General features: G+C 40.8%; 1 protein-coding gene across 1 annotated transcript in view; it reads left to right on the forward strand.

The window, feature by feature from the left end:
- The window catches only part of NSMCE2 (NSE2 (MMS21) homolog, SMC5-SMC6 complex SUMO ligase), a 1014246-nt gene that overhangs the window by 978592 nt on the left and 11047 nt on the right, over nt 1-24607 (forward strand). The window contains exon 6 of the mRNA XM_053715348.1: nt 11578-11684. Coding sequence (XP_053571323.1) covers nt 11578-11684 — 107 coding nt within the window. The remainder of the gene's footprint in view (nt 1-11577; nt 11685-24607) is intronic.

Here is a 24607-nt window from a genome sequence, read left to right on the forward strand (position 1 = left end):
TGTCAGGCATTATACCATTGGGTGACGCTTCCTTGTGAGCCAGGTGCCGCTGCTGCTCCTCCGTGAGGTTTAACGCCGTCAGCCTCCGCACCTTGGGGTCTAATAGACAATATGAGACGGTCTAGCCTGCCCATCAGTTTGCGGTCGTAGTCTTCAAAAAGGGCTAACATAGCCATGTGGAGATCCGCCATGATAGCGCGGCCTCGCAACAAGGCCGCAATGTATAATCCAGAGAATATGCTGTGAAAGTTCTTTTCTCTCTTGTTTCTCTCCCTCCAAGCTGTGTAACAGGGTCTTAGATAGGGATTAAAATATGTCTCCCCCTTATTATAATGAATCAGGTGAAGGAGAAAAGCCTAAAATCTACGTTAAAGCCAGGAGCTGCTGTAACATGCTTCTAGTCACTTTGTCGGTTAGCTCCGCCCCCCTCAGGGTGAGAATTTTTAATTTAACTCTGTTGTGAATGGGGAGCCAGTGAAGGGAATCGCAGAGAGGTGCAGCAGAAACAGAGCGTCGAGAGAGGTGGATTAGCCTGGCAGATGCATTTAGGATGGATTGGAGGGGAGAGAGGGAGCCCAGTTGAGAAGTTGTTACAGTAGTCAAGTCGGGAAATTACCAGGGAGTGAATTAGCTGTTTAGTAGTTTCAGCATTCAGAAACGGACGAATTTTGGAGATATTGCTTATATATTGCTTATATTGTTTATAAAGTTTTGCAACGGGCTCTGTTAGAGCCTATGCATGAAGTAGACATTAATTGTTGTCTTGGAAGGTTCTTTTTCGTCTGGCTATTGCTTATGCGCGCAGGGTATCTGTGATTGCTGCCATGCAATGCTTCCCTCCTTATCTGGCTTTTCATGCCGATAAGGCTGTTCTACGAACCAATTTAGGTTTTCTTCCTAAGGTTGTGTCAATTCGCAACATTAATCAAGTGATTGTGGTTCCTTTTTATGTCCTAATCCTTTTTCGTCGAAGAAACGTTTACAACGTATTTCTGGATGTGGTTTTTGCCTTGAAGTTCTATCTTCGGCCACGAAGGAATTTAGACAAACCTCTTTCTCTGTTTGTTCTCCTTTCCGGGAAACGTAGGGGTCAGAGAGCCTCTTCGACTTCCTTATCTTTTTGACTGAGGAGTGTCATCCGTTTAGCATAGACATGGCAGGACATAAGCCTCCTCTGAGGATTACGGCTCATTCTACGAGAGCAGTGGTTTCCTCTTGGGCCTTCAAAAATGAGGTGTCTATGGATCAGATTTGTAAGGCGGCTACCTGGTTACATACTTTTTTCCATGTATAGGTTCTAGTGTTATAGCCCTTTAACTGTAATCATGACTTCCCACAAAACAGTTAACCCTCAAAACTCCTATTGACACTAGTCTTCTCTTACCCAGGCTTCCAGCCATGCACAATTAAACCTAAGCGCATATGACCCAATTCCCCTACACTTGAACCCCAACTAACATCTCGTCCTATTGCAGACAAAGAAAATAGTGTATTTTGCTCAGATTTGTTCCTATAATATCAAACATCTTTTCCTGTTACTCTGTAACCTATTTTTTTTTACTTAAAAAAATCATCTGAAATTTCAGCTCTCTAGTCTCTTTCCTCTTCTGCTGAAGTCTGTTTTCATTTTTTTCTTTTAAAATGATATTCTTTAGAAATATACCTTACTATTGTTTTATAATAATAATAGTGAAGTGTGATTCGTCACTCCAGAGAACACGATTCCACTGCTCCAGAGTCCAGGGGTGTGTGCTTTACAGCACCCCATCCGTCACTTGGCTTTGTGCATTGTTGATGTGAGACTTATGTACAGCTGGTTGGTCATGGAAACCAATTTGATGAAGCTCTGGATGAACAGTTCTTGTGCTGATATTTCTTAATGAGCCAGTTTGGAACTGGTAGTGAGTGATGCAACAGATGACAATCCATTTTTACGCTCTGCGCAGTGCAGAATTGTCAGCCCCGATCCCTATTGTTGCTGATAGATTCTTTCACAGAAATTTCACAAACTGACTTGTGGCAAAGGTAGCTTCCTATGACATTGCCACGTTTAGAGTCACTGAGCTCTTCAGTACAACCCATTGTTTGTCTATGGAGATTTCATGGCTGTGTGCTAGACTTTATGGACCTTTTAGCAATTGATGTGGCTAAAACACCTGAACTCAGTAATTAGTAGGGGAGACCATATCTGTTTGACCAGATAGATAGCGATATATATGCATTATATATAAGATACGTAATGCATTTGACAATATGTAGGCATCTCTTCATTATATTTATTCGTCATTTTACACTGAAATAGATTATGCGTTGCGGGCAGAGGAACGGCAGAATGTATGAGAAAATGAAACAGTGATTATTTATATATTTTAGCATCTACATTAATTTTAATCAATGAAAGTGCCCTTCATTTACTTTTTTTTTATTACTAATATTGTTGTGCGTAGTGCTTAAGTTTACCATTACTTTAAGTCATAAATTAAGTCAGTTCAAACAAAGGGTTAAAACGATACCCTATTCAAACCAAATAGTAAACTGCTACGGTAAGATGTAGTAACTCGATACACATGCTACAAACACAGAGCTAATATAGACTACTGCAGTTAAGGCAAAATTGATCTTCTAGGCCTTCTTAAAGGTACAGCACGCCTAACTGCACCAAGGACAGAAATCACTCTTTTTTTTTTTAGACATACACTTATCATGCTCTAGTCTTGCTTCAGAATAGAACTTTAAATTAGGTTGTATGTTACATATTGAGGCATAATTATGGATATGTATGTGCCAATTTTCCCTATTGCACTTTTTCTTTGGCTAGTTCCTCAAAATTATTTTTCTGTGCCTTTAAATATTTGGTACATGTAGTGTTAAACAGGATTTTATTGGAAGCAAATAGTTTGTTATGGTCCTGGGAACTTACAAGGCAAAAGTTGGAGATGGGCTTCCGACACCATCAATGTGTTAATGTAATTCTGGCATTTGCTCCTTATTGTTATGTTTTCTAATCTTTCTTCATTAAGTGCATGTTAAAGGGACAGTAAACCCTAATATTTTTATTCTTTAATCAAAAATATCTTGTTTAATTATATTTATAAATCAGCTTTTTTTTTAAACGTTTTCTTTTAATGTTTAGATTTTACCCTCATAATTTCTTTTATTTGCAATTAGACAGCCCACCCACCGCTTCTCCTTACTATTTGTTTTTTTTTACCTTTTGTGTGTTCTGCCTATCACTGCGTTACCGATCGCGCCATTGTATTGAGCGCGCTCTGTCATTATCTAAAAAAAAAATCGGATTCTGCGCATGCGCACTTTGTTACTCTTTCCCTCCGCTGTCTTACTGTCAGTGAAGTAAAGATTACTTTGTTCCGTTGTTGCTCAGTTCCTTTATTTCAATGCGCTTCATGAGCGCGCTCATTAGCATGGTCAAGGGGCGTGTCAAGGTGCGGATAGAAAAAAAAAAATAGGACGTGTCATAGAGGGCGGAAGTTTAGGATATACGACTGGGGATTTTGAAATAAAATAAAAGTATTCTGTTTACTGGTCCTTTAATCACTTGGCAATTGTTTTGTCCATTAATATTTCTCAATAGGTAGAGAGGGTCCTGTTACCTATGCTATCCCTGTACATGATGTTAAGGTCAAAAAGTCCTGTACTAGGGTGAGATGGTTAAGTACTGTGTACCATAATGAGCTTGTGGTTTCTTCTGATGTTGCTGGCCACTCCAATACTTCTAGGGTGATATGCATTCCTGTCAGTATATTGAGTATACATTTTATTGTGAAAATAAGTTTACATTTATTTTGAAATGGACCTTACAGAAAAGTTTGTCCTAATTGTTTTAACCAGAGTGCTAATAAGGTCCTTCGTTATTTGTTTAGGAGTTTACCCAGGATGCATTTAAAGCTAAGCTTTGGCTTATAGGAAGTAAAAAAAAGAGCTTGCTATGCTCAAATTCAGAATCCTGCTCAATTAAAAGCTATACTTCCTATAGTAGTTCTTCTCCCTTAAGGTTTAGTAAGAAAGCATGTCAAACCTTTGTATACAGTATGTCTGTGAAACAGATAATTTTTTTAAACCAGTTTTATTACATTTACATTTTAGCAAGGATCTATTTAACCCGTGTAAGGTAGATAACGTGTTTAATGTAAGATCTAAATTTAAAATTATTTACTTTTTTTCATGTGTTATTTCTAACTTCTTTCTGACTAATGGTCAAGACCTTCTCATTTGTGTATGTTAGTCAATATTACAGCAAATAGAAAAGGAGACACCGACATCCATCTTACTTGTAGATAAAATCGTTACACTTTATTAGACAAAGTTAAAAAGTGAAGAGACAACACAGCAAATGAACATCGAGTCAGACGTGGGCGCAGCACACAGGCATACGCGTTTCGGAAAAGGATTCCATAGTCACAGCCTGACATGCTACCCCACACACCTGTTTAAAAACCCCATGGGCTAATATAATTGGTTAAAACAGGAACTACCCCCAAAGACTCTAGCCAATAGGACATGAATTAACATATACAACAGTTAATCCTAATTAACACTTCATTATCTCTGTGGCCAGCATATGTGCTATACACAATAAACAACAATTGTAAATAGAGGTGCATATGTATAAACATATTAGTATAACTAAATGACAGTCGCAATCCTAATATGAATTATATAAAGGTAAGATATTAAAGATATAGCACCAGGGAGATTTTTATAGCTTGTAGATAAAATCGTTACACTTTATTAGACAAAGTTAAAAAGTGAAGAGACAACACAGCAAATGAACATCGAGTCAGACGTGGGCGCAGCACACAGGCATACGCGTTTCGGAAAAGGATTCCGTAGTCACTGCCTGACATGCTACCCCACACACCTGTTTAAAAACCCCATGGGCTAATATAATTGGTTAAAACAGGAACTACCCCCAAAGACTCTAGCCAATAGGACATGAATTAACATATACAACAGTTAATCCTAATTAACACTTCATTATCTCTGTGGCCAGCATATGTGCTATACACAATAAACAACAATTGTAAATAGAGGTGCATATGTATAAACATATTAGTATAACTAAATGACAGTCGCAATCCTAATATGAATTATATAAAGGTAAGATATTAAAGATATAGCACCAGGGAGATTTTTATAGCTACTACATTATTTAAAATAATTTATAGACAAAGTAGTAAACTAAATAAATGAATAAATACTAGGTAAGTTAGAAAGGGCATAATGAGAAATTTTGTGTGGTGGAATAAACACCATGAATACTTAAAGGGATTTCTTTAAAAGGAGGGATCATAATACAAGTGAAGGATGCACAAAATGTATATCGTAGTATGCAGTAAGGGGGATGTATAGGTATCAGGAGGGCTCCTTATGCTCTATATATATATAGATACTGACATGTGAGATATTAGAAGATAAATGCAAATACAGTCATTAGTGTACAGAGCCAATATTGGCAGAATATTATTTCCCAGTGATTAATGATATCAACATCTGGAGTTCAGACCTTTAGGTAGTCTGCTTTCAAGGGTAAATATCCAATATGCTTCCCTTCTAGCCAATATTGTATCTATATCACCACCCCTAGGGGGCCTAAGGACTTTTTCTATAGCACACCATGAGAAATATCTCAGATCGTTATTATGAAAAGAGCCAAAGTGTTGTACTATTGGAGTGCTGGCCTTGTTCATTTTAAATGACGATAGATGTTCTCGTATCCGGGTATTAAGGTCCCGTGAGGTGAGACCTACATACTGTAGTTTACAGTGTGAACATTCAATAAGGTAAATGGCATATTCTGTGGTGCAGTTCATACAGGTACCAATATCATACCTCTTGTTAGTGACAATACTGGAAAAATTCTGTGTCACATGAACGTACTCACAGGGTTTACACTTGCGCCGACCACATTTGAACATGCCAGTATGCCTTAGCCAGGATGATTGACTCTCAGTATTATTTTTCAATAGCGTAGGGGCCAGGAGATTACCCAGTGTTGGGCTCCTCCTATAGGAGCATCTGAGCCCATTCTTAACAGTATTGACTAGCTTATCATCAGCTGAGAGGAGAGGGAAGTGTCTACGAACTATTTTACAGATATCTTGATACTGTATACTATGATTAGTACAAGTCAAGCCTTTGAAATCATCGTTTTTGGAAGATTTCATATTTAACAAATCCCTTCTCTCTATGGTACTGACAGCAGCTTTAGCCCTTTTAATTATTGCTTTAGGGTACTTCCTTTCTAGGAGTCTCTTTTCTAAATCAACTGATTCTTGTTGAAATTGTTGGAAACTAGTGCAATTCCTCCTCAGTCTGGTGTATTCTCCCTTGGCAATAGCATATGGAACATGCTTGGGATGGCAACTAGTGCCTTGAAGGAGTGAATTGCCTGAGATAGGCTTCCTGTAAACGGTAGATTCAATCTTACCATCAGGGTTGCCACGCAGTGTAATGTCAAGATAATTTATGGTATGTGGATTAAACTCATAGGTAAATTTCAGATTGAGATCATTGCAATGTAGGTATTCCAGAAAACTTGGGAAATGGTTTCCTCACTTCCAGTCCAGATGAAGATAAGATCATCTATATACCTCTGGATTAGAGATATATGAGATCTGTAAATATTATTATCTCCAAAAATGTGGTAAAATTCCCACCATCCTAAAAACAAATTTGCATAGGAGGGGGCAAATTTGGCCCCCATGGCGGTACCACATCTCTGGAGATAATAATTGTCTTCAAATTTGAAAAAATTGTGAGTAAGTAGGAATGTGGAGTACCTTAAGAATAAAATTCTTTAGGCAAAGATCATAATCTGTGAAATTATCAAGAAAGAAAGTGACAGCTTCCACTCCCTTCTGGTGGGGGATGCTAGAATATAAAGAGACAATATCAATTGTCATCCACATGCTAGACTCAGTCCAATTAATGTGCTCAAGTATGTTTAGGATATGCTTAGTGTCTCGAACATATGATAAGAGAGACATAACGATAGGCTGGAGTATATTATCCAGCCATTGAGAGAGGTTTCCCGAAGAGTGACTCAACTCCACTGACAATGGGACGACCTTTTTATGTCTATAAGGGATTTATGAGTCTTGGGGAAATGATGGAACAGAGGTGTTTTCGGATTATCCACAAAAAGGAATTCAGCTGTATTGCTATCTATACACCCTTGTTCCATGCCTTCATCCAAGAGATGTTTGAGTTCATTTTTATACTCATTTGTAGGATCCCTTCCTAGAATTAGGTAGTCATGTTCATTGTTAAGTTGTCTGAGACCTTCAGCTATATACTGTACTCTGTCCATTACTACAACCATTCCACCTTTGTCTGATTTCCTGATAACCAAATCCTGATTATTTCTTAGGGAAGTCACTGCTTCTCTTTCAGACAAAGATAGGTTAGGTTTGTAGTTTGACCGTCTAGATTTAAGTTCAACCAAGTCAATATTACAGCTCCGAGAAGATGTATCTAAGGTGGATATGATCCCAGATTATCCAGATCTTCCATGTTTCCTTTAAAAGATTCTATGTACAAGAGGATGTATTCCATATTTAAAAATCATTTTCAGTCTTGTAATTTCTAAGACTATTTTTGATGTGATTGTAGGCGTGGTCTAGAGCTGAGAAACACAGTGAAAGGAAGGAACTCATAAAAACAGTGTTAAAAATTAAAAAGTAACTTATTTTTTATTTTGGAGAAACATGCACTAGAGGAAAGTGACCGCACTTGTTTCGTGTTGGACTAAGTCATAACTTCATCAGACTCTCCATAGCTAGGAATGTTTACAAGCTAAGACTCTTTGTGTTTTCTCTTATCTGATGTCTACATCAGAATTATACAGTGGTCTGAACTCCCTCATCATTCCTACCAAAGGTATTTTTTCCTCAGTATATTCATTCTGACATTGTAGTTCCTTTGATGTCTCTTTTACATGATGTCAGTGCTCTCAAATATTATTTGTACTTTTTTTTCTGCATTCTTGTGCCAAAAAATTCCAGAAAGCTTGGCACGTTTTTTAAGAGGCGATAAAGAACATACAATTTTAAACAATTCTCCAATTTACTTCTAATATCAAATTTGCTTTGTTCTCTTGGTATCCTTTGAGACAAAATCTGGTTTGCTGATAGGATCTTAGGAACGTGTCTTTAGCACTCTGTTGCAGCAGTGTTTGCAACTATGTATAACATTGCTATAAACATTGTTGCAAACACTGCTACCATATGGCCAAAGACACATGCACACTACTGAGCTCACCTAGGATTACTCTTTAATAAAGGATACCAAGAAAACTAAGCAAAATTGATAATAGAATTGCAAAGTTGTTTAAAATGCCCTGGTTTATCCACACTTAATGTAGAACCAAATGAAACCTAGAGTCAAACCACTTTCTCCTCCTTGTTTTCACCATGTCGATTGGCAATATTCACCTCCTCACACTTCTTTCTACCTACTCCAGTGCTCAGAGGATAGCTTCCCACCTTTTCGGATATTGTCCTACTTGAGTGGGAGGAAATTTCTGGATACATATAAATATGGTTGAACATAATAAGAGACATTCAAAGATACAACAGAATGCTTTTACTATATTATTTACGTGAAGTTTACAGAGGGATAAATAATGAATGTAATGACTTAAATCGATATTAAAGGGATATGAAACCCAAATTTGTTCTTTCATGATTCAGAATGCAATTTTTAAGCAACTTCTAATTTACTCCTATCATCATTTTTTTTCTTTGTTCTCTTGGTATCTTTATTTGAAAAGGCATAAATGTAAGCTTAGCAGCCAGACTATTGTTGGTTCAGCACCTGGGTAGAGCTTGCTGATTGGTGGCTAAACTGCTGGGTACAACTACAGTAGAATGGTTACTACTAACCATGTTGTTGTATTCCTTCCTGTATCTGCAGCTCTGTTTAAAGCCGTTCTCTTATTTGTAACTCATTACAGAATCCAGTTGGTAAAGCTCTGCATTTTATACTGGGCGCCGCAATCTTGTACCTAGCATATTTTTGCATCCTGTGTTATGAGCAGTGCACTTTCACGAATCTACTTTTTGACAGCTGTATCTTTCACTTCAGCTTAGCTAACATAATAGAGAGCAGAAGTGTTACATTTTTGCAGTTTTTTGCACAGTTTAAAACCCAGTGTAAAGAGGCAGAACTAAGGTAGATTACAAGTTATGCGCGCTATAGGGAATTTAACGAACGCAACAAAAGTTACCTTTGGTGGTTTTAAGCTCCATACCGCACAAAATACAAGCGCTGTTTTGACGTGCTCGTGCACGCTTTCCTCATAGACATCAATGGGGAGAAGGTGTCAGAAAAAAAACTAACACCTGCGATCGCGTAATGAAAAGCTCCGTAACGCAACCCCATTGATGTCTATGGTTGGAAAAAAGATACGTTTAAACCTAACACCCTAACATAAACCCCAAGTCTAAACACCTCTAATCTGCCGCCCCCTACATAATGTTATTAACCCCTAATCAGTCACTCCCGATATTGCCGCCAACAAAATAACTCTATTAACCCCTAATCTACCGCTCCTGATATCGCCGCCACTATAATAAAGCTATTAACCCCTATTCCCCTGCACCCTAACATCGTCCACACTATAATAAATCTATTAACCCCTATTCCGTCGCTCCCCGACATCACTACCACTAAATAAACCTATTAACCCCTAACCTGCCAGCCCCCCACATTGCAACAACCTAAATTAAACTATATTAACCCCTAAACCTAACCCTAACACCCCTAACTTTAACATAATAAAAATAGAGCTAAATTAAAGTTAGTTATTAACTAAATAATACCTATTTAAAACTAAATATTGTACATACTTACCTGTGAAATAAAACCTAAGCTAGCTGCAATGTAACTAATAGTTATATTGTAGCTAGCTTAGGTTTTATTTTTATTTCACAGGTAAGTTTGTATTTATTTTAACTAAGTAAACTAGTTAGTAAATAGTTATTAACTATTTACTAACTACCTAGTTAAAATAAATACAAAATTATCTGTGAAATAAAACCTAAGCTGCCTTACACTAAAACCTAACATTACAAAAAATAAAAAACACTAACATTACAAAAAATAAAAAACACTAACATTACAAAAAATATAACAACCTACCATTACCCAACATAAAAAACGAAAGAATAACAAAAAAAAAATTCCTATTCTAATACCCTTTATAAAAAATAAAAAAAACACCACAAAATAAAAAACCCTAATCTATAATAAACTACCAAGGGCCCTTAAAAGGGCTTTTTGTAGGGCATTTACCCTAAGTTAAACAGCTCTTTTACCTGAAACAAAATTACAAAGACCCACAAACATTACAACCCCCCCCCCCCCAAACCCACAAATCTCAAAAAACCTAATCTACCCATTGCCCTGAAAAGGGCATTTGTATGGGCATTTAGCTCTTTTGCATTGCCCTGAAAAGGGCATTTAGCTCTTTTACAAAAAGCCCAAACCCTAAACTAAAAAAAAAAAAAAAACACCCAAAAAAGTTTTAAAAAATCCTTACACTAACCCCCGAAGATCCACTTACAGTTGCTCAAGTCCTGCTTGAAGGATCTTCATCTTTATCCAGACGGTAGACGGCTCTGTCTTCATCCCGGCTGCGCGGAGCGGGTCCATCCTGAAGACATCCGGTTCGGAGCATCCTCTTCATACGGTCGCCGCCGTATACTGAATCTTCATTGCAAGGTACGCAATTCAATATGGCGTCCCTTGCATTCCTATTGGCTGATTTGATTTTGGAAATTCAAATCAGCCAATAGAATGAGAGCTACTGAAATCCTATTGGCTGTTCAAATCAGCCCAATAGGATGAGAGCTACTGAAATTCTATAGGCTATTCAAATCAGCCAATATAATTTCAGTAGCTCTCATCCTATTGGCTGATTTGAATTCCTAAAATCAAATCAGTCAATAGGAATGCAAGGGACGCCATTTAGAATCGCGTACCTTGCATTGAAGATTCAGTATACGGCGGCAACCGTATGAAGAGGATGCTCCGCACCGGATGTCTTCAGGATGGACCCACTCCGCGCTGCCGGGTTGAAGATAGAAGATGCCGCCTGGATGAAGATGGAGCTGCCTGTCGCCTGGATGAAGATTGAGCATATTTACGAGTGCGGGACTGACATTGTGTTACAGGCTAAAAGGCTTGCGGTACAGCTATACTGACAAGACTTGTAATGGCTGCGGGCTGTTTTAACGCTGAAATTACCATTTTTTCAGCGTTAAAACATGAACGCACAATTTGTAATCTAGGTGTTATATATTTAAGGGGTTAAAATAAGAGAATGACTTTGAAGACAGCTGCAGGCACAGGAGGAAAAACAATACCATGGTGAGTAGTAACCATTCTATAGTAATTATACTCGGCAGTTTAATGTCCCTTTAAGGGAAATACAGTGAGATGTATTATCTAATTAAGCCCTTGACATGTTTATGGAGTAGTCAGATAATAGATCAGGTGATAAACCTGATGTACACGTAGTTTATGAACTGATTTGTCATGTTTCCTTCAATTCAGCTGGAAATGGAAAATCCTGTGAAGAATAAAGTGTGTGGTCACACCTATGAAAAAGAGGCTATTGAAAGGTTGATTCAAAACAGACATCAAAAGAAGGATAAGGCAACGTAAGCTCCTGAATATTTTTGTTGCTTTATGGTTATTGAGAGTTTTATATAAATGATTAAGCTTTTATTTCTTGATACAGTTATTAACTGACATTTCCCTTTTATCCTTGTATCTTAAAAATTCATGTCAAAATCATAATGCTAAACATAATAGTATAACCTCCGACGATTACCCATAGCCTTACTGGTATCAAAAAGCATTAATAAATATATTATATTTCATATAATTTAAAAACTTTGATATACAATGAATTAGGAGGAGGCAAAGGTCCCACAGACACCAAGCTTTTGAGCTCTTCCCACCTTTCTGTACAACTCAGTTTTTCTTCTTTGCCTCCCAGGAGAAGGGGAAGATTTGTGGTGCTCCAGATTCTACATTGAAAGGGGTTCTCAGGCCTATGTGAAACCTATTACCTCTCTCAATCATCAAGCATTGAATAGAGGAGTGTATGGAGTTTTTCTCCAACATTGGTGTGTCCGGTCCACGGCGTCATCCTTACTTGTCGGAATATCTCTTCCCCAACAGGAAATGGCAGAGAGTCCCAGCAAAGCTGGCCATATAGTCCCTCCTAGGCTCCACCCACCCCAGTCATTCTCTTTGCCGTTGCACAGGCAACATCTCCACGGAGATGGTTAAGAGTATGTGGTGTTTAGTTGTAGTTTTTTATTCTACTATCAAGAGTTTGTTATTTAAAATAGTGCTGGTATGTACTATTTACTCTGAAACAGAAAGAGATGAAGAATTCTGTTTGTGAGAGGAAGATGATTTTAGCAGACAGTAACTAAAATCCTTTGCTGTTTCCACATAGGACTGTTGAGATGAAGTAACTTCAGTTGGGGGAAACAGTTAGCAGACTTTTCTGCTTAAGGTATGACTAGCCATATTTCTAACAAGACTGTGTAATGCGGAAGGCTGTCATTTCCCCCTCATGGGGACCGGTAAGCCATTTTCTTAGTCTCAAGCAGAATAAAGGGCTTAATATGGGCTATAAAACTGGTAGACACTTTTATGGGCAAAATCGATTGCTTTATTTGGGGCATTTTATACATGTTTTATGCTGGTATTTCACATTTATAAACTTGGGGAACGTTTTTTAACGTCAGGGCACTATGTTAGACACCTTTTACCAGTCAGGAAGGGGCCTTCCCAGTTGTAGGCTGAGCCTCATTTTCGCGCCATTACTGCGCAGTTGTTTTTGAGAGCAAGACATGCAGACGCATGTGTGAGGACCTGAAAATAGTTGGAAAAGTTCCTAGAAGGCGTCATTTGGTATCGTATTCCCCTCTGGGCTTGGTAGAGTTGCAGCAAAGGCTGTAGCTGGGACTGTAGAGGGGTTAAAAACTGTAACCGGCTCCGGTTTCGTTATTTTAAGGGTTAAAGCTCTGAAAATTGGTGTGTAATACTTTTAATGCTTTAAGACACTGTGGTGAAATTTTGGTAAATTTTGAACAATTCCTTCATATTTTTTCACATATTCAGTAATAAAGTGTGCTCTGTTTAAAATTTAAAGAGACAGTAACGGTTTTGTTTTAAAACGTTTTTTGTGTTTTACTGACAAGTTTAAGCCTGTTTAACAAGTCTGTGCCTTCAGATAAGCTATGTTCTATATGTATGAAAGTCAATGTGTCTCCCCCTTCTAAAATTATGTGATAATTGTGCCAAAGCGTCCAAAACAAAGTAAGGACAGTACTGTCACAGATAATGAAGTTGCCCAAGATGATTCATCAGATGAAGGGAGTAGACATGGTTCTACATCATCTCCTTCTGTGTCTACACCAGTTTTGCCTACGCAGGAGGCCCCTAGTACTTCTAGCGCGCCAATGCTTATTACCATGCAACAATTGACGGCTGTAATGGATAACTCCATAGCAAATATTTTATCCAAAATGCCTGCATATCAGAGAAAGCGCTATTGCTCTGTTTTAAACACTGAAGAGCAGGAGGGCGCTGATGATAATTGTTCTGTCATACCCTCACACCAATCTGAAGGGGCCATGAGGGAGGTTTTGTCAGATGGGGAAATTTCAGATTCAGGTCAAATTTCGCAACAGGCTGAACCTGATGTTGTGACATTTAAATTAGAACATCTCTGCGCACTGCTTAAGGAGGTGTTATCTACTCTGGATGATTGTGACAACCTGGTCATTCCAGAAAAATTATGCAAGATGGACAAGTTCCTAGAGGTTCCGGTGCACCCCGACGCTTTTCCTATACCCAAGCGGGTGGCGGACATAGTGAATAAGGAATGGGAGAAGCCCGGCATACCTTTTGTTCCCCCTCCTATATTTAAGAAATTATTTCCTATGGTCGACCCCAGAAAGGACTTATGGCAGACAGTCCCTAAGGTCAAGGGGGCAGTTTCTTACTCTAAACAAGCGCACTACTATTCCTATCGAGGATAATTGTGCTTTCAAAGATCCTATGGATAAAAAATTGGAGGGTTTGCTTAAAAAGATTTTTATACAGCAAGGTTACCTTCTTCAACCCATTTCGTGCATTGTTCCTGTCACTACAGCAGCGTGGTTCTGGTTCGAGGAACTAGAAAAGTCGTTCAGTAGAGAGACTCCATATGAGGAGGTTATGGACAGAGTTCACGCACTTAAGTTGGCTAACTCTTTTATTTTAGATGCGCTTTGCAAATAGCTAGCTTAGCGGCGAAAAACTCAGGGTTTACAATTGTGGCGCGCAGAGCGCTTTGGCTAAAGTCTTGGTCAGCGGATGTATCATCCAAGACAAAACTGCTTAATATCCCCTTCAAGGGTAAAAACTCTCTTTGGGCCAGAATGAAAGAGATTATCTCAGACATCACTGGGGGAAAGGGCCACGCCCTCCCACAAGATAGGCCTTTCAAGGCCAAGAATAAGTCTAATTTTCGTTCCTTTCATAATTTCAGGAACGGACCGGGCTCTAATTCTGCATCCTCTAAGCAAGAGGGTAATACCTCACAGACCAAACCTGCCTGGAAACCGATGCAAGGCTGGAACAAAGGTAAGCAGGCCAAGAAGCCTGCCGCTGCTAACAAAACAGCATGAAGGAGTAGCCCCCGATCTGGGACCGGATCTAGTGGGGGGGCAGACTCTCTCTCTTTGCTCAGGCTTGGGCAAGAGATGTTCAGGATCCCTGGACGCTTAGAAATAGTTTCTCAGGGTTATCTTCTGGAATTCAAGGAACTACCCCCAAGGGGAAGGTTCCACATGTCTCACTTATCCTCAAACCAAATAAAGAGACAGGCATTCTTACATTGTGTAGAAGACCTGTTAAAGATGGGAGTGATACACCCAGTTCCAACGGCGGAACAAGGAATGGGATTTTACTCAAATCTGTTTGTAGTTCCCAAAAAAGAGGGAACTTTCAGACCAATCCTGGATTTAAAGATCCTAAACAAATTTCTCAGAGTACCATCGTTCAAGATGGAAACTATTCGAACGATTCTACCCACAATTCAGGAAGGTCAATTTATGACTACCGTGGATCTAAAGGATGCGTATCTACATATCCCTATCCACAAAGAACATCATCAGTTCCTAAGGTTCGCCTTTCTGGACAAACATTACCAGTTTGTGGCCCTCCCATTCGGGTTAGCCACTGCTCCAAGGATTTTCACAAAGGTACTCGGATCCCTTCTAGCGGTTCTAAGACCAAGGGGCATTGCAGTAGTACCGTACTTGGACGACATTCTAGTACAAGCGTCGTCTCTTTCAAAGGCAAAGGCTCACTCAGACATCGTTCTGGCCTTTCTCAGATCTCACAGATGGAAGGTGAACATAGAAAAAAGTTCCCTGTCTCCGTCGACAAGAGTTCCCTTCTTGGGAACAATAATAGATTCCTTAGAAATGAGGATTTTCTTGACAGAAGTCAGAAAGTCAAAACTTCTAAACGCTTGTCAAGTTTCTTCATTCTATTCCTCGTCCTTCCGTAGCTCAGTGCATGGAAGTAGTAGGATTGATGGTTGCAGCAATGGACATAGTTCCTTTTGCGCGAATTCATCTAAGACCATTACAACTGTGCATGCTGAAACAGTGGAATGGGGACTATACAGACTTGTCTCCAGTGATTCAAGTAGATCAGAAGACCAGAGACTCACTGCGTTGGTGGCTAACCCAGGATCACATATCCCAGGGAATGAGCTTCCGCAGTCCAGAGTGGGTCATCGTCACGACCGACACCAGCCTAGTGGGCTGGGGCGCGGTCTGGGAATCCCTGAAAGCTCAGGAACTGTGGTCTCGGGAAGAGTCTCTTCTCCCGATAAACATTCTGGAACTAAGAGCGATATTCAATGCTCTCAGGGCTTGGCCTCAGCTAGCAAAGGCCAGATTCATAAGATTCCAATCAGATAACATGACGACTGTTGCTTATCTCAATCATCAGGGGGGAACAAGGAGTTCCCTGGCGATGAAAGAAGTGACCAAAATAATACAATGGGCGGAGAATCACTCCTGCCACCTATCTGCGATCCACATTCCAGGTGTGGAAAACTGGGAAGCGGATTATTTGAGTCGTCAGACATTCCATCCGGGGGAGTGGGAACTCCACCCGGAGATCTTTGCCCAGTTGACGCAACTATGGGGCATTCCAGATATGGATCTGATGGCGTCTCGTCAGAACTTCAAGGTTCCTTGCTACGGGTCCAGATCCAGGGATCCCAAGGCGACTCTAGTGGATGCACTAGTAGCGCCTTGGACCTTCAACCTAGCTTATATGTTTCCACCGTTTCCTCTCATTCCCAGGCTGGTAGCCAGGATCAAACAGGAGAGGGCCTCGGTGATCTTGATAGCTCCTGCGTGGCCACGCAGAACTTGGTATGCAGACCTGGTGAATATGTCATTGGTTCCACCATGGAAGCTACCTTTGAGACAGGACCTTCTTGTTCAGGGTCCATTCGAACATCCAAATCTGGTCTCCCTCCAGCTGACGGCTTGGAGATTGAACGCTTGATTCTATCAAAGCGTGGGTTTTCAGATTCCGTGATAGATACTCTGGTTCAAGCCAGAAAACCGGTAACTAGAAAGATTTACCATAAAATATGGAAAAGATATATCTGCTGGTGTGAATCCAAGGGATTCCCATGGAATAAGATAAAGATTCCTAGGATTCTTTCCTTTCTACAAGAAGGTTTGGATAAAGGATTATCTGCGAGTTCTCTAAAGGGACAGATTTCTGCTTTATCTGTCCTACTACACAAACGACTGGCAGCTGTGCCAGATGTTCAAGCATTTGTTCAGGCTTTGGTTAGGATCAAGCCTGTTTACAGACCTTTGACTCCTCCCTGGAGTTTAAATCTAGTTCTTTCAGTTCTTCAAAGGGTTCCGTTTGAACCTTTACATTCCATAGATATTAAGTTGTTATCTTGGAAAGTTTTGTTTTTGGTTGCTATTTCTTCTGCTAGAAGAGTTTCTGAGTCATCTGCTCTACAGTGTACTCCACCCTATCTGGTGTTCCATTCAGATAAGGTTGTTCTGCGTACTAAGCCTGGTTTTCTACCAAAGGTTGTTTCCAACAAAAATATTAATCAGGAGATAGTTGTACCTTCTTTGTGTCCGAATCCAGTTTCAAAGAAGGAACGTTTGCTACACAATTTAGATGTAGTCCGTGCTCTACAATTCTACTTAGAAGCTACAAAAGAGTTCAGGCAAACTTCTTCTCTGTTTGTCGTCTATTCTGGTAAAAGGAGAGGTCAAAAAGCAACTTCTACCTCTCTTTCCTTTTGGCTTAAAAGCATCATCCGATTGGCTTATGAGACTGCCGGACGGCAGCCTCCTGAAAGAATCACAGCTCACTCCACTAGGGCTGTAGCTTCCACATGGGCCTTCAAGAACGAGGCTTCTGTTGATCAGATATGTAAGGCAGCGACTTGGTCTTCACTGCACACTTTTGCCAAATTTTACAAATTTGATACTTTTGCTTCTTCGGAGGCTATTTTTGGGAGAAAGGTTTTGCAAGCCGTGGTGCCTTCCGTTTAGGTGACCTGATTTGCTCCCTCCCTTCATCCGTGTCCTAAAGCTTTGGTATTGGTTCCCACAAGTAAGGATGACGCCGTGGACCGGACACACCAATGTTGGAGAAAACAGAATTTATGCTTGCCTGATAAATTTCTTTCTCCAACGGTGTGTGCGGTCCACGGCCCGCCCTGGTTCTTTAATCAATTCTTTAAACTACAGTCACCACGACACCCTATGGTTTCTCCTATTTTTTCCTCCTGTCTGTCGGTCGAATGACTGGGGTGGGCGGAGCCTAGGAGGGACTATATGGCCAGCTTTGCTGGGACTCTTTGCCATTTCCAGTTGGGGAAGAGATATTCCCACAAGTAAGGATGACGCCGTGGACCGGACACACCGTTGGAGAAAGTAATTTATCAGGTAAGCATAAATTCTGTTTTTTGTCACACACCTTCCACAAGGGGACCTGTCCCTAGCCTCCTCATGCTGGGTCATCGTTGTACTCTTCTCTAATATCCTCTGCTGTTGTTTTCACAGCACAGGATGGGCTCTCTACTGGAAACAGCTTTTCTCTACAGCTCAGTAGAGTGAGTGCCATTGAGGTAAGTACAAAGCACTCTGTAAGTTTACTTACTAGGTCGGAGAGACCTGGTCTTGGCGAACACAGATAGTGTCGGTCCCCTTCTAGGCTTCCCACGTGGAGGGACACTGAGACTGTCTTCTAGTCATACACAGCCGCATGCTGCCTAGATTTATAGGGGCTATGTCCCAATTATATGAACTCCCGCTTGGAGAACTCAGGTGTGTGAGTTCCTATAAAAACTCACCAGTCCATTACTCTGGGTGATTTATTACCTTACCTACCTTGCTCACCTCGCTCCTGAGACCAAAGCATAATTCCCAGATTCCTGTGTATGCTCACTTTGCTATTGAGACCAAATCATACTTACCTGATACCTGTGTATGCTCACCTTGCTTCAGAGGTCAATCATACTTTCCTTGCACTTACGTAGGCTCACCTGGTTCCTGAAAGCCAAGCAGAATAACCTGATACCGTTGTATGCTCACCTTGTCCCTGAAGCTGTACCTATCTGGTATCCCGTAACAGTCTCACCAACAGTACCCATTGGGTATCCTGTGCCTGCTGAGAAACCTGTGTCTATCTTACCAGTGTCAGCCTTCATTAAACCTGCTGTATTTATCTGGTATCCTGTTACAGTCTCACCAACAGTACCCGCTGAGTATCCTGTGCCTGCTGAGAAATCTGTGTCTACCTTACCAGTGGCAGCCTTCCTTAAACCAGCCGTGTCTGCTGTACCTATCTGGTATCCCGTGACAGTCTTACCAACAGTACCCGCTGGGTATCCTGTGCCTGCTGAGAAACCTGTGTCTACCTTACCAGTGGCAGCCTTCCTTAAACCAGCTGTGCTTGCTGTACCTATCTGGTATCCCATGACAGTCTCACCAACAGTACACGCTGGGTATCCTGTGCCTGCTGAGAAATGTGTGTCTACCTTACCAGTGACAGCATTCTTCAAACCAGCTGCACCTATCAGGTATTTTTTTATCAATCTCACCCTTTACTGCTCAATTCAAATACCAGTGTCTATTGGACTGTGTTACTGCAAAAAGACTTTAGTTATTTCCATAGGGCCTATGTTCAAACTGGCTGTTTCTGTAATCTTCTGTCTGAAATACCAATTGTTCTTTTACTTATCAATCAGTAAAGCTTTCAAAAAGACTTTCATTGTTGAGTGTATCTGTTCCTGCATTCTGAGTTCCACACTCTAACCTCCTTACAAACCTCACATAGGCTGCAGGCTTATGGTATGTACACTTTCATGTATAGCATAGCCAGGGGACAAACTATGTTACACACAGTCATATTTAACCTCTGCTACTCTTATGCTTTATTTATTATATGCCTTATTTTTACATGTGTAGTGATCACATGCTTATTATGGGCATTCAGCTGGTAGCAAACCGGACTGTTTAATTTTACTAGATCCCTTTCCTAAGCCCATCCTCTGATGTGTGGCCATAGGCTTCATATTCTCAGAGACCGTTTTTAGTGCTAGCGGTTTTTATAGTGACTCTTTTATGTTATTTTTTTCCTCAGAGACAGCTTGTATGAGCGCTATTGCTGAGGGGGCGCTTGAGGGGGCGCTCCCGGACTTATTTCTACCAGCAACTTTGTCAGCACGCAGCTGTTGGAGTTTCAAATTGCGCTCTTTATGTTTTGTGGGCAGCAGGGGTGTGTTGTGAAAGCGCAAAGGGTTAATTTTCCCACCTTGTCTTTCGCACGCTTCTTTCTGTGGTGCAGCAGCCATTGTCAGTATATCTGCAATTGCTGTCATGGCTGTATCTCTGCAAGTTTCTTTGGAGGGTGAGTACCCTATTCATCAACAGCTGTGGTCCTTTTACAGAATGTATCATATATTTTGGGTTTATTTCCTACACATAGTTGAGGAACAATTTGTGAACTGTATCGTTTCATATTTGCTCATAAAGCATAAAGTTGTAAAACATTGTATTTGCTTTCTCTTGTAAGATGTATCGAGTCCACGGATTCATCCATACTTGTGGGATATTCTCCTTCCTAACAGGAAGTGGCAAAGAGAGCACCCACAGCAGAGCTGTCTATATAGCTCCTCCCTTAGCTCCACCCCCCCCCCCAGTCATTCTCTTTGCCTGCTTAACTGCTAGGAAGGGTAAAGTGAGTGTGGTGACAAGGTTTTCTTCTCCAACCTATTGCGTGCATTGTTCCTGTAACTACTGCAGATGCTTTCTGGTTCGAGGCTCTAGAAGAGGCTCTTCAGATGGAGACTCCATTAGAGGATATTATGGATAGAATTAAGGCCCTTAAGTTGGCTAATTCTTTCATTACAGATGCCGCTTTCCAACTGGCTAAATTAGCGGCAAAGAATTCAGGTTTTGACATTTTAGTACGCAGGGCGTTATGGCTTAAGCCCTGGTCTGCTGATGTATCATCAAAATCTAAACGTTTGAACATCCCTTTCAAAGGAAAGACCCTATTCGGGCCTGAACTGAAGGAGATTATTTCAGACATCACTGGAGGGAAAGGCCATGCCCTCCCTCAGGATAAAACAAATAAAATGAGGACCAAACAAAATAATTTTCGTCCCTTATCATCTGTGTCCTCTAGCTTGGGCATTGATTCCCACTAGTAATTGATGATTCTGTGGACTCACCATATCTTAGGAAAGAAAACATAATTTATGCTTACCTGATAAATTTATTTATTTCCGGATATGGTGAGTCCACAGACCACCCTTTATTTAAGACAGTTATTTCTCTTGTTAAGTGTAGTCAGTCCACGGGTCATCCATTACTTATGGAATATAGCTCTTCCTAACAGGAAGCTGCAAGAGGATCACCCAAAGCAGAGCTGCTATATAGCTCCTCCCCTCACATGTCATATTCAGTCATTCTCTTGCAGCCTAACTAAAGATAGGTCGCTGTGAGAGGTCTGTGGTGTTTTTTAACTTAGTTTATTTCTACAATCAAAAGTTTGTTATTTTAAATGGCACCGGAGTGTGCTGTTTGTTCTCAGGCAGCATTAGAAGAAGAATCTGCCTGCGTTTTCTATGATCTTAGCAGACGTAACTAAGATCCACTGGCTGTTCTCATCTGAGGAGTGAGGTAACTTCAGAAAAGGGGAATAGCATGCAGGGCCCCCCTGCAAATGAGGTATGTGCAGTAAATTATTTTTCTGAGGAATGGAATTGACTGAGAAAATACTGCTGATACCAATGTAAAGTAAGTTCAGCCTTAAATGCAGTGATAGCGACTGGTATTAGGCTGATGAGTGTGTGTACACTGAATGTATTTTTCTAAGGAATGGAATTGACTCTGAAAATACTGTTAATACTGAAATAATGTATGAGCCTTAACTGCAGTAAAAGCGACTGGTAGCAGGCTTATTAATAACAATTCATAACTTTTCAAATGTATGTTTAAAACGTTTACTGGCATGTTAATCGTTTTTTGTGAGGTACTTGGTGATAAAACTTATTGGGGCATGATTTTTACCACATGGCCATCTTTGTTTTCTGCATAGAAACAGTTATCTGAGCTTCCCCACTGTTGTAATATGAGTGGGAGGGGCCTATTTTAGTGCTTTTTTGCGCAGTAAAAATTCAGTCACAATTTGTCTACTTCATCCTCCATGATCCAGATCGTCTCTAGAGAGCTCAGGGGTCTTCAAAATTCATTTTGAGGGAGGTAATCAGTCACAGCAGACCTGTGACAGTGTGTTTTGACTGTGATAAAAACGTTAATTATTAAATTGTTATCCGTTTTTGGGTATTAAGGGGTTAATCATCCATTTGCTGGTGGGTGCAATCCTTTGCTAACTTAATACATTTACTATGAAAAATTGGTTGCTATAACTATTTTGGTTCATTGTTATTTCAACTGTGACAGCTTTTTGTGCTTCTTAAAGGCACAGTAGCGTTTTTTATATTGCTTGTAAATTTATTTAGAAAAGTATTTCCAAGCTTGCTAGTCTCATTGCTAGTCTGTTTAAACATGTCTGACACAGATGAATCTCTTTGTTCACTATGTTTAAAGGCCAATGTGGAGCCCAATAGAAATTTGTGTACTAATTGCATTGATGTTACTTTAAATAAAAGTCAATCTTTACATGTAAAGAAATTATCACCAGACAACGAGGGGGAAGTTATGCCGACTAACTCTCCTCACGTGTCAGTACCTTCGCCTCCCGCTCAGGAGGTGCGTGATTTTGTGGCGCCAAGTACATCAGGGAGGCCCTTACAAATCACTTTGCAAGACATGGCTACTGTTATGACAGAAGTATTATCTAAATTGCCAGAATTAAGAGGCAAGCGCGATAGCTCTGGGTTAAGGACAGAGCGCGCGGATGAGGTGAGAGCCATGTCAGATACTGCGTCACAATTTGCAGAACATGAAGACGGAGAGCTTCATTCTGTGGGTGACGGATCTGATCCAGGGAGACTGGATTCAGAGATTTCTAATTTTAAATTTAAGCTTGAGAACCTCCGCATATTGCTAGGGGAGGTATTAGCAGCTCTGAATGATTGTAACACGGTTGCAATTCCAGAAAAATTATGTAGGTTGGATAGATACTATGCGGTACCGGTGTGTACTGACGTGTTTCCTATACCTAAAAGGATTACAGAGATTATTAGCAAGGAGTGGGATAGACCTGGTGTGCCTTTTTCCCCTCCTCCCATATTTAGGAAAATGTTTCCTATAGACGCCATCACACGAGACTTATGGCAGACGGTCCCTAAGGTGGAGGGAGCAGTTTCTACTTTAGCTAAGCGTACCACTATCCCGGTGGAGGATAGTTGTGCCTTTTCAGATCCAATGGATAAGAAATTAGAGGGTTACCTTAAGAAAATGTTTGTTCAACAAGGTTTTATCTTACAGCCCCTTGCATGCATTGCGCCTGTCACTGCTGCGGCGGCATTCTGGTTTGAGTCTCTGGAAGAGGCCATTCGGACAGCTCCATTGGATGAAATTATGAACAAGCTTAAAGCACTTAAGCTAGCTAACGCATTTGTTTCTGATGCCGTCGTACATTTAACCAAACTTACGGCTAAGAACTCAGGATTCGCCATCCAAGCGCGCAGAGCGCTATGGCTTAAATCCTGGTCAGCTGACGTGACTTCTAAATCTAAATTGCTTAATATTCCTTTCAAAGGGCAGACCTTATTCGGGCCCGGCTTGAAAGAAATTATAGCTGACATTACGGGAGGTAAGGGCCATGCTCTACCTCAGGACAGGGCCAAATCAAAGGCCAAACAGTCTAATTTTCGTGCCTTTCGTAACTTCAAGGCAGGAGCAGCATCAACTTCCTCCGCTCCAAAACAGGAAGGAGCTGTTGCTCGTTACAGGCAGGGCTGGAAAGTTAACCAGTCCTGGAACAAGGGCAAGCAGGCCAAGAAACCTGCTGCTGCCCCTAAGACAGCATGAAGAGAGGGCCCCCTATCCGGAAACGGATCTAGTGGGGGGCAGACTTTCTCTCTTCGCCCAGGCTTGGGCAAGAGATGTCCAGGATCCCTGGGCGTTGGAGATCATATCTCAGGGATATCTCCTGGACTTCAAAACTTCTCCTCCACGAGGGAGATTTCATCTTTCAAGGTTATCAGCAAACCAAATAAAGAAAGAGGCGTTTCTACGCTGTGTACAAGACCTCTTACTAATGGGGGTGATCCACCCAGTTCCGCGGACGGAACACGGGCAAGGATTCTATTCAAATCTATTTGTGGTTCCCAAGAAAGAGGGAACCGTCAGACCAATCTTGGACTTAAAAATCCTAAACAAATTCCTAAGAGTTCCATCATTCAAAATGGAAACTATTCGAACCATCCTTCCCATGATCCAAGAGGGTCAGTACATGACCACAGTGGACTTAAAGGATGCCTACCTTCACATACCGATTCACAAGGATCATTATCGGTACCTAAGATTTGCTTTCTAGACAGGCATTACCAGTTTGTAGCTCTTCCCTTCGGATTAGCTACGGCTCCAAGAATCTTTACAAAAGTTCTGGGCTCACTTCTGGCGGTACTAAGACCGTGAGGCATAGCGGTGACTCCGTACCTAGACGACATTCTGATACAAGCGTCAAGTTTTCAAACTGCCAAGTCTCATACAGAGATAGTTCTGGCATTTCTGAGGTCGCATGGGTGGAAGGTGAACGTGGAAAAGAGTTCTCTATTACCACTTACAAGGGTTCCCTTTCTAGGGACTCTTATAGATTCTGTAGAGATGAAAATTTACCTGACAGAGGCCAGGTTATCAAAACTTCTAAATGCTTGCCGTGTCCTTCATTCCATTCCACACCCGTCAGTAGCTCAGTGCATGGAAGTAATCGGCTTAATGGTAGCGGCAATGGACCATTTGCGCGCCTGCATCTCAGACCGCTGCAATTGTGCATGCTAAGTCAGTGGAACGGGGATTACTCAGATTTGTCC

Source organism: Bombina bombina, chromosome 5 (genome assembly GCF_027579735.1).
Source record: "Bombina bombina isolate aBomBom1 chromosome 5, aBomBom1.pri, whole genome shotgun sequence".
Taxonomy (NCBI): domain Eukaryota; kingdom Metazoa; phylum Chordata; class Amphibia; order Anura; family Bombinatoridae; genus Bombina; species Bombina bombina.